Raw genomic sequence first — 10,889 nt, 5'->3', positions numbered from 1 at the left:
TTTCATTAGCAAAAAAAATAAATGACATGTAGTTAATTTTATTTAAAAGAAAATACATAAGTGCATATGAAACATCTTTTCTCTACCCAACTTCTCATCATCAAATATATGGTCGGAAAATTAGGTTAGTGATTTTTTAATCTAAAAATATCATTTTCAATTTATTTTACCTAAAAACACAATAAAAACTCATGCGATATCAATAAACCAATAAATCAACTCAAAACATCCTAAAACTTGTTTATAAATACAAAATCAAACTGAAAAAAAAAATCATCTCTTGGTCTATTTTTTTGGCAAGAAAAAGATAAAAAACCACCCCAGCATAACTCTTCTTGTCGAATGAAAGTTGTTAACACAAAAAATAACATTTTACTTAGTCGAAATATGATCGACTAGTAACTTTCTATTTCTTTCATTATTTTTCAATGATTTTTTCTATTATTTTTAAAATCTAGAAACTGAAAATTAAAAAAAATAAAGTTATCAGCAAAAATCAAAATTTTAAAAACCAAAACGTTCGTGAATTAAAAAAGAAGGAAATAGGTGGGCCAAAATGATTTTTTTTTCGCGTGAATTTCACTCTGGACACGATTATTAAGCCATGTTTTATATTCTAGTATTTTATTTTTTTAATTGGTTTTTTCTATAACAAAATATAAGAATTAGTTATTAATTCGACCCATAAAAAAAATTAATTACCAAAACCAAAAAAAATCACTACTTGAGTCCATAATCCACCACTTCAGTGACATGTGAGGGAGTACATAGTATGCATGTACTATGCAAAACCCTGAACTCTTTTATTATTTTTTATAATTATAATTGTAATATTTAATTGAACTGAAAAACGCATAATTAAACTTCTGAAAAAGGCATAATTGTAGCTCCTGAAGGTTTGGTGCTTTGGTTGGTCATCCGCACGAGAACCCTTTAGTTAAGATTATTTCTTTCCTATTCAGGTCCAAAAGTAAGCTGCTCAGCTCATCATATAACACTCGTTTAACTCTGATTGGGTATCAGGACCCAATGCTTGTCCCTGATTCGGCGTTTGTTTACGAGTCCGTTTGTTTACGCGGTAGAAATTGCATTTCAATCAAAACGCAGAAACCAAGTGTTTTGTAAAGAAAAAACCATTACTACTGTTCATGGGGCCCATAACTTTCTGTGTTTGCAACGCAGGATTGGAAGAAGCAAGTGTAACATGCTTTTCTTGCACTGTGGTGTTAATTGCTAACATGAACAGTGCAAATTTTCTTGCACTGTTCATGTTAAAAATAGTGAACAGTGCAATTCTCTTGCACTGTTCACTTGCACTGCGTGAACTTTTTTTTAAAAAAAAAAAACTAGTTTAGAGTAAATTTTATACATGATAATATTTTATCTAATTTTATTACACGTTAAAAAATTATGGAAACTGTAGTTCTTGTTAGATAAATTTTGTACGTAATGAAATTGTAGATAGTTTAATAGAACAATAAATTTTTTTTATATAAAGTATGATTTATTTCATGATGTTACCGCAATATTTAAATCCACAATATTTAAATTAAAAACCATCAATATTAATTTATATTTTTTAAAATTATTTTATAACCTCAATTTCAAAAATATTTTTAACCAAACACATTATATTACTTTTTCTTCAACCTCAATTTCAACCACAGTTTTAACCAAACACCTATTTTTTCAAATCAACCACAACTAAAAGTATTTTTTATAAAACAACTTTTTTTAAACCACAACCACAACAGCTACCGCAATACCAAACACACTCTACTTCACAGATGCAACAGAATGGCTCAACTCCATTTCTCGGATACCTTCTGACGTAATATATAGTGTAAATTAATTAAATTAAAAAAAAAAAAAACTAAAGGAGAAGGAAGGACGAAGGAGGTTTTACCATGACACCGGAGACAAATTACTATTTATTAAAATAGGAATTTGATGAAATTGTACTTGGCCCAAAAAAATCAGTAAATTATGTATTGGAAGCAAAATGTTCTTTAGAGAGTGATACGATTACTGTACCAATTTAGAAAAATTACTATTTATTGAAAATTAATTTTTATGTTTTTTTTCTTTTTATTTATCTTGATGTTGTGGTAATGATTGCAAGGTTAACAGATTAATTCGAGTTGGTTTAGATTTTTTTTTAATTAAATTTTTTTTTGTTTTTTTCTTTAATATTGGGTTATTCAATAATTAAATTTTATGATTTTATTCAATTTGACATCATGATTGGGTCAAAAATTTTGTATCTTCACCTAGGTAAAAAAATTTGATCTTTTTTTTATTATATTTTTTTTTTGATTTTTTTTCTTCAATATTTTATTTATTAGAAATTGAGTTTCAATTTTTTTTTCTATGGAGTTCTCACATTTTTTATTTGGTTTATTAGAAATTGATTTATTAGTGAAAAAAAAAACCAATCTAGCCAAAAGAATTCAAGAATAAATAGAAAAGGTAATTAAAATTTAAAATTAACTAAAACAATAATTAAAACTACAAAAATGCATATTTTAGGTCTAATTTGAGAGTTTTAATTGACCCCTCCTGTATAGCCAGGACTGTCGAACCATCTGAAAAATTGGTTTATAATTTCAGAGCGCATGTTTTTTTTTTGGTAACCCGAGGTGTCCGGACCAGCTTACACACACCACAACTAATTCCTAGACCCACTGAACATCCTGCAAGCCTAGTAGGCAGGTAAGACACTGCGAGAGTGACAAACGCGCACGCTGAGGCTCGAATCCAGATGACAAAAGCAAAGAAACCTTGCCTCTGCCACTAGACCACAAGCCTCGGTGCGCGCATGTTTGACGCTCTCGTGCTTTACCTTTGTCTAAACATATCGCAATACGTTTTCCACGTCACCTTCATTAGCTTTCGTTTACATAGAACAATGCTCAGTTTGATTAGCAGTGAATCACAATGGATACGAAGGCAGCTTGTAATATTAATGCCACAACGAACAAATTAGTAACTTCCGGAAGAAATATGTAAAATCAATTAGAGTAGGTAGTAACAGAAGAATTGGTGCTGTCACTCATTTACAAGAACCGCATTCTTCAAGAAGAACATATATTTACTTGGTCTTTAGCTTGTCAAGCCTCGTATGCTTGCACTGTTGTTGTTATCGTCGCGTTCTTCAAAGGGGAAAATACCAGACGCATTCCAGGAAACAACAGGCAAGGGATGTTAAGATTGTGAAATAGTTCTCGGATAGCTTCAATTGCCTTTGCAGTTGACATCTTGATCGTCGATTACGTTGTAGTACAGGCAGGAAGGCCTGCCATCAAATTTGGAAACTACTTGATGAGGTAATAGTCCACAGTAATGTTTCCCTAGGCGGGCAATGCAAATGTCAATGATCTTCTTGAACATGCCATCTTCTTGGATTAGCGGCTGCGCCACAAACTCAACAAGGGGCATCCACTGCAGGATGAAAGCACAAGATAATAAGGGAGATTTATTAGTCTGTAGTCAGTGTCAACTAATAGTCAGGCAAAATCCAATCTTGTACATCCACTTGGAAACTCCTAGCTCAGCTTCAGTTTCCAGCACTCTTTGATGATCCCAATATGCAATTTTATCTTTGCATTTGGGGAAAAAACAAATCATGAGAGTAGATTTACGATCCTGTAGTAATTTTCCCAGCTAAAATTAAGAACAAGCTAGCACTGTGCGATTATAAAGAATCATCATCAGGCCAATCAGAAAGTTGGTGATGCATGGGACAAATAAACCATAGCTTATGTGGATTGAATTATATCTTAGATCAGGTAAAGGAATTATTTTCCAAGATTTTTGCAATTATTTATGCAAGAATGAATAAAGTGAAGCTAACTTGCACACATCAGTAAGGTCAGGCACTTACTTTGGCTGCTTGGATTTCAAGATCATCAACCTTTATCTGGGCTGACAAGGGTTTCAGCATACAAACAAAGAACAAATCTGACTTGTCGAAAGCCAAATTGTGAGCATGCCTGAAATTGGAATTGAAGAAGACATTAGACAGTGTGTTGGGAAAAGCACGTATGTACTCTGTAATTTCTAGAAGGTTTCATCGGGCATGGCATCTTCATAGCTAAATATACATGATTATGAGCATGTGATGCTTCCATTAGAAATTAATCACGTGAAGATCACAGGTTTCTTTTTTTTTTTTCCTTTGCACCGGAAAGAAAGGGATCATCTGCACATTTCCTGAACTGTTCAGTGCATGATTATTGGCATGAGAGGAAAAAAGTGAAGGCAATGCCAATAGTTGTTACCTGAATGCTATAACTTCCACAAACTCAGTATCAACCTGCAAAATAAACAAAAACTCAGCTGACATGATTGGCAAGGCTTGATCATGCAATGTAAATTTATTATGCTGATGTAAGTTGCTAAATATTATTGTAAATAAAAGAAGTACAAGATTCTTACACCAGTTTCCTCCTTGACTTCTCTTACAGCTCCAGAGTAAATCTCTTCTGACTGAAACATTATATAACAATCGAGATTTTAAAAAAATATTGAGGCTGGTCTTTCATTCGGGGTTTTCATAAGTAACTGATTCCTTAGTTGAAGATCAAATTACGTACCTCGAGAATAAAACCAGTCGGTATTTTCCAAAGATCAGCAAATGATGGAGCATAGAATTTCTCTTGAACTACAAGAACCTGCAATTGATTGGCAAAGAACTCTAAAAAAAATATCCATGTATCCGAGTCCGTTCTAATGCTGAAGGACTACTGGTGCTCTAAATTATCACTGGATATTTAGGCTCCTCTGTTTTCAAGATACAGAGCCTTAATAATTCCTTTGTGACCCCCAATAAGGTGATCAGCAGTTAAGACAGTTCACAGATGTAAACAACCAAGGTGCTTGACTGACTTCATTTCTCTTATGTTAAATTTGGTTGGGAGGGGTGGGGAGCTCTCATATTCTACATGTAAACAGCAGGCTAAATGAAAAAACACACAAGAAAAGTGTACCCATTTCAACCAAAAACTCCTCTGTCATTCAAAATAAAACATTATTTGGATACGCAGGAACCCAAGGCAGATGGCAGCTAAGGAAAGATTGAGCGTCCTAAATTTGTGAATTTTAGTTACGAGGGGCAGCTTAGAAACATCTCTTATCCTCGATAACCATACCTCGTTTTTGTCATTGATCACAAATCCCCCAACACCTACTTGATGTGTAGCATTAGTGGGAAGCATACAAGGTCCTTCAGGAATCCAGTAAGTCAACATCACATATCCTCGTTCTGCGTGGTGATACTGGAAACCTTCCTGTAAATCAACTCATCCACTCAGATTCTATGTCTTGCGACAATATAGAAGGAGACAACATTCTTCAGCATTTTCTTGAGTCATTTGAAGAACTTGTTTGAAGTGCAGATGGTTGAAGCCAAGGAAAGGAAACAATTCAGTAATGGTTAAGTTTGAGCATAAGAAGTTACCTTCACAGCAAATGGAACAAGCTCTGATCGTTCCAGGGGCAACTTAAGCCAAATTCCCTTCTTTCCCTGCAGTAAGATGAAATAGTTGGAAGTCAATTTGGCGACCAACATAGGGTATCCAAGAAACAATCTTATGGCTCCACATTCGACCAACATAGGATAGCCAAGACACAATTTCAGTCAAGCGTCGGCCGAAAATCACCTTCATTTTCCAATGAGAGAGGGAAAAACGGAGGATTGAAGCGAAGGCATCTGGATTAACCGGTAGCCTATCTGGATCGACAACAACTCCCCCATACTCATCATCGCAGGCATCAAGTGCTTTCACATTTCTGGAAAACAGACTTGAACTAGAAACACTTGTTCCATTAATCTGATAGAAGTAATTCTCCGCTGCAAATTTTTCTTTGTCAACTGAGCTTAAAGCCCTCTTTGACATATATGTACCATTTGAACTGCTCGAATAAGAAGCCTTCGTAAATACTCCTGAACCTAAGAAGCCATGGAAGCAAAACACTCATTAGCTCATTTTTAATGAGAAGAAATTTCCTCTATATTGATGAAATGCTGAATCACCGACCATGCCAAATTAGAAAGCAAAAGCAAGAAATTAGTACATGCTGTAAGCAGAGCCGGCTTAAGGTGAAGGTGTCTTGAACAAAATTATAAATTGAAACTTTCAAAATGTTTAAGAAATATATATATATTTTTTTTTTATGAATATTTGACAAGTAAAATCTTTAACAATCTTTGTTTATTTTTTTGTTAAGTGGGGGCTTGCTTCTGGCCGGCACTGGCTGTAAGTTAATGAATTGAGACTCGATTTCCATTTATAATTATGTGCTAACACTTGGGTCTTTGTTTAAGCATCAGGTAGAAAAAAAACAGACCAACCTCAGTAAACACTCAAAAGGGAAATTCAAAGGAAAACATAATGGCTCGGAGCATGATACCTGCTTGATTGCCAAAAACATCATGGAACATAGACAAAAACATAGGAATCTAACAGCACTACATGTTCTTCTAGAGCTAATACCAACGATTCGTCATCATCCCCACTTACCTCTGCAAGAACTGAACTCTTGAGAAAATCTAACACCAACTGAATGCCCGAGACTCGAAAACGGGCTTGATCCTGCCCTTCCCATGAGAGCTGCTTTCTCAGACAGAGATGCTGATTTGAAATCGAAAAACTTCAATTGAGTCATTAATGACAATACAACTAAAATCCCAACTAACCACAACCTCGCTAGTCAAAGCAATCAAACTCTCTCTATAAATTCTAAGGTAATTTTTTTGAATAAAATCTTAAGATCCTAACAGGAAAATATTATGGGGTTCTTCGTCATTCGGAGTCAACAATAGCTCGCATGACCATGCTCAATTCTTGTCTTCTTGACAATGAAGTACCAGACTCTAACGCAAAAGAAAGTAGTATAGTAAAACTCTGATTTGGTGTCAAAATCCGTGCTTAACTTGATAGTATATGGTACAAAAAGCCAAGATTAACGTAAAGCGGAGATCCTGCTTAACATGTGGTGTAAAATGGGTGGTGTATGTGTAAATGACAATGACAAAATAGGCATCTGGCAAGGCATGAAAGCATCAGCTCTTGCAAAAAATCTCTAATTCATTTCGCAACTAGTGAAGAAAACAAAAGAAGAAATCGAAGTAGCTGGTCATGGAAGAGGAGGGGGGATGTTTCGAAATGAGATATTTTTGTCAAACGCGCCTTTCGGGATGTGAAGGGTGGCTAAGCAGAGCATATGTTGTAGTGAGAAAACGGCATGGATTGCAGAGCATATTCTTACTAGGAAGACGCACAGATAGATTTGCTTGTGGTGATTTACAGACAACATGGATAAAGATGGAGAAATGCAACACTGATATATAGCACAGCAGTACTGGCACTGTTTGAAGAAATCATAATGAAATTTGATGGTTTTTTTTAATAATGTCATTCGGATATTCTTAATTTCAACATCATGATACTTAACTGTAAAATATCATTTGGAAATATAAATGTATTAAAAAAAAGAAGATTCGAGATTCTAATTAATGGTAAATAAATGAAGATTTTATACTCAATTCTTTTTTCCCAGGATTTTTCAGAAGTATTTGTGATTGCTCTTTTCTCTGATTTTCGGAACGTGAAACATACTACAGATGTGAACGCGTGGGAGGGATGTAAAGTTAATTGTTTAGTTGGGAAATACGTGGACAGCATTACAGCACGTGATTTCTTTTTATGCAATATCCGGATTTGAGAGAGATGCTGTGTGTACCAACCGATTACCAAACCAACACAGAGTTATTAAAAACTACGTCCTCCTTGGCTTGCAGGGCCCCATCTGATTTGTCACCTTGCCAAGAATCATTAGAAATAATTAAAACGAGATTACATTACTGTACGGATTTATAAAATAAATATTATAATTATAAATCTGTAATAGATAAATAATAAAAATTAAAAATATAATAGAGCAAATATTTCATGACGGAAAAAAAAGTTATGTTGGTAAACAAAAACTTAGAGACTGAACAAAATGATTTATAGCAATTTACAGTATTTTGTGAGGAAAGATATAGTGTTTTCGCCACATGATTTATCTTTCCAATTAATAAAAAGAAAAAAAATATTACAAAACTAAATTCTCTACCAACCTAATATAAAAAAAAAACCAACAAAGATAATTTTGGAAGAAAAAAACCCATGAGAAAAAACATTACAACAATTGACAATATTTTGTGAGGAAAACTATAGCATTTTTCCCAATAAAATAAAATAAAAAATCATTTAGAGAAATATTGTAGCAATCCACAGTGTTTTGTGAGAAAAACTACAACGCTTTCCTCATATGATTTAGTTTTATTGTAATTATAATTTTTAACCAACTCAATATTAAAAAAAAAATCGACAAAGATAATCTTGGAAAAAATCATAAAAAAATCACATGGAAAAACACTGCAACAATTCACAGTGTTTTAAAGAAAAAAATTACAAAACTAAATTCTTAATCAGCTCAATATTAAAAAAAAAAATCGGCATAGACAATTTTAGAAAAAAAAATAACAAAACAAACACCAAAAAAAGGAAAAACAATCATGTTGGAAACACTGTAACAATTCACAGTGTTTTGTGATGAAAGCTGCAGTGCTTCCCCACATGATTTAGCCTTATTTGTAATGAGTTATAATTTTAATTCACAAACAACTCAATATTAAAAAAATAAAATTGAAAAAGATAATTTGAAAAAAATTATAACAAAAAAAAACTCATGCGGAGAGACACTGTAGCAATCAACAATGTTTTATGAGTAAAGTTACAATATTTTCCCCACATGATTAAGCTTTATTACAAACTTAAATTCTAACCAACTCAATATTAAAAAAAATTAAAATCGACGAAGATAATTTTGGAAAAAAAATATTACAAAAAAAGAAAATACAAAAGAAACTGGAAAAAAACCATGCGAGGAAAAGCTGTATCAATCCATAGTATTTTGTGAGGAAAAACTTGTATTTACTTGTAATTGCAATTCTTAACCAGCTTAATATTTAAAAAATAAAATTGACAAAGATAATTTTAGGGAAAAACATAACAAAAACAGAAAAAAACCATGTGGGAAAAAACACTATAGCAATCAATAGTAATTTTCGAGGAAAGTTACAGTGTTTTTCTCACATATTGTAACTGTAATTTTTAACCAGCTCAATATTAAAAATTAAAATAACAAAAGATAATTTTGGAGAAAATCATAAAAAAAAACCACGCGGAGAAACACTGTAGCAATCAACAATGTTTTAAAGAAAAAAAAATTACAAAACTAAATTTTCAGTCAGCTCCATATTTAAAAAAAATCAAAAATTAAAGAAATAAAATAGAAAAACTATGTGGAAAAATATCGCAGCAATTCACAGTATTTTAAAGAAAAAAATTACAAAGAAAAAATTTTAACCATGTCAATATTTAAAAAGTAAAATCAACAAAAATAATTTTAAAAAAAACAAAAAAAAAATAAATGAAACAAAAAGAAACAAAAAGGGAAAAGTTAGTAAACAAAAATGGAGGAAAGCACTGTGGATTACTGTTATAATCCACAGTGCTTTTGCGTGGGGAACAGTAATTCCCCTATACATATTATAATTACTTTCATACTCCTAATTATATAATAATAATAACAATAGACATTTTTTGTTTTGCTTTTTTAATTACATTAGTAACTTAAAGCATATTATGGAAATGTTTTAAGTTTATTTAAGATTAAACTTGATGATTTATTTTGACTAGTTTAACATGAGATTCTTTATAAATAAATAAAAGTGCCTAGACGTTGAATTAATCGATTATATTAGTTAAAAATAATTGATTTTGAGGACCGAATTTCACAATGAAATAAAAATTCAATGTCTTTTTCGTTTTCTTTTTTTCATTGTACATGAACCTAGACCTGGCCTAGAAAGGCAAAATATTAAATGATATTATAGGTTTTAATGGAAATATTATCTCTTTTTTTTAATTATTATGTGTCTAATATGAAATAAATAGAAAATATTTTAGGAATATTCAATTAAAAAAATATTTTAAATTTTTTTACATATATTCTTGACATGATTTTATCATATTATTTGTTATTATTTATTTTATTTTTTCCATCAATCACATACAAAGTATTAAGATATTATTTTAAAACTTGTTTTAAGATCATGATAATTTTTTATTTTTTACAAGGTATAAAAATATAAATATTACCCACATTTGTTTTACTCATTTTCTTATATGCTTTCATCATTCAACATTGATTTTTTCTTTTTTAAGAAAAATAGGCTTTGTAATTTTATTCGTTTTTTTTCTTATCAAGTTATCTCGATCTCGTGATCTGAACCGCGGGTTTGGTGGGATAACTTGAATTGGCTTAACTCTAATTATCAGGGTTTGCCATGCTATCATGGATTCACTTAGGCTAATTTTTTGAGGTCTTTTCTTATCCAATTTTGTTCTTTCATCTTTAATGGATAGGGGATTGAGCTCCATCTTCTGTCTCTTTTGAAAAACAATTCAAAGTTATTGAGATTTGTTTTTTAATTTGATTCATTTATTATTGTTGTTTATTTTTTTATCATCTAATTAAAATATAACTAATGTATTTGACCTAGTCAAGTTTATAACTTGAGTTGCAGATTTTTCTATCTTTTTTAAACCCGTTTGTGACACATGAACATCAATTTTGAAGGAAAAAAAAAGGGACAGCTAGTATTGTTCTATAAGAAATGGTTTTCAAAAAACCATAAAAACAAAATTAATTTTTTTTAGTTTTGAAAACATAAAATGATACAAAACTGAATTTTAGATATTTATATTTTATTCTCACAAACCGTAGAATTAACTAGTATATTGGCCCGCATTCTGCCACCGGTTGGATTAATTTTT

The 10,889-nt window shown here is 31.6% G+C and overlaps 1 protein-coding gene across 1 annotated transcript; it reads right to left on the bottom strand.

Annotated features, from left to right (window-relative positions):
* Positions 1-2,938: 2,938 nt before the first annotated feature.
* Positions 2,939-7,428, bottom strand: LOC18094586 (nudix hydrolase 8). Its single transcript, XM_006368918.3, has 9 exons — positions 6,522-7,428; positions 5,661-5,950; positions 5,459-5,524; positions 5,151-5,288; positions 4,596-4,673; positions 4,438-4,488; positions 4,281-4,315; positions 3,884-3,992; positions 2,939-3,441 (listed from the first exon to the last, which is right to left on the bottom strand). Exons 1-9 carry the CDS (start codon positions 6,664-6,666, stop codon positions 3,235-3,237), a joined length of 1,119 nt encoding a protein of 372 aa, XP_006368980.2. The 5' UTR covers positions 6,667-7,428; the 3' UTR covers positions 2,939-3,234.
* Positions 7,429-10,889: the final 3,461 nt, after the last annotated feature.

Source organism: Populus trichocarpa, chromosome 1, assembly GCF_000002775.5.
Source record: "Populus trichocarpa isolate Nisqually-1 chromosome 1, P.trichocarpa_v4.1, whole genome shotgun sequence".
NCBI lineage: Eukaryota > Viridiplantae > Streptophyta > Magnoliopsida > Malpighiales > Salicaceae > Populus > Populus trichocarpa.
This window is presented reverse-complemented; position numbering and strand designations above follow the sequence as displayed.

What these genes read in the sequence shown, in the direction of transcription:
- LOC18094586 (XM_006368918.3), bottom strand. Translation starts at nt 6,666, where the DNA reads ATGACTCAATTGAAGTTTTTCGATTTCAAATCAGCATCTCTGTCTGAG. An exon ending in TTGTTCCATTTGCTGTGAAG is followed by an intron (nt 5,289 to 5,458) that starts GTAACTTCTTAT and finishes GTTGATTTACAG; the next exon opens with GAAGGTTTCCAGTATCACCA. An exon ending in TTGAAATCCAAGCAGCCAAA is followed by an intron (nt 3,442 to 3,883) that starts GTAAGTGCCTGA and finishes TTCATCCTGCAG; the next exon opens with TGGATGCCCCTTGTTGAGTT.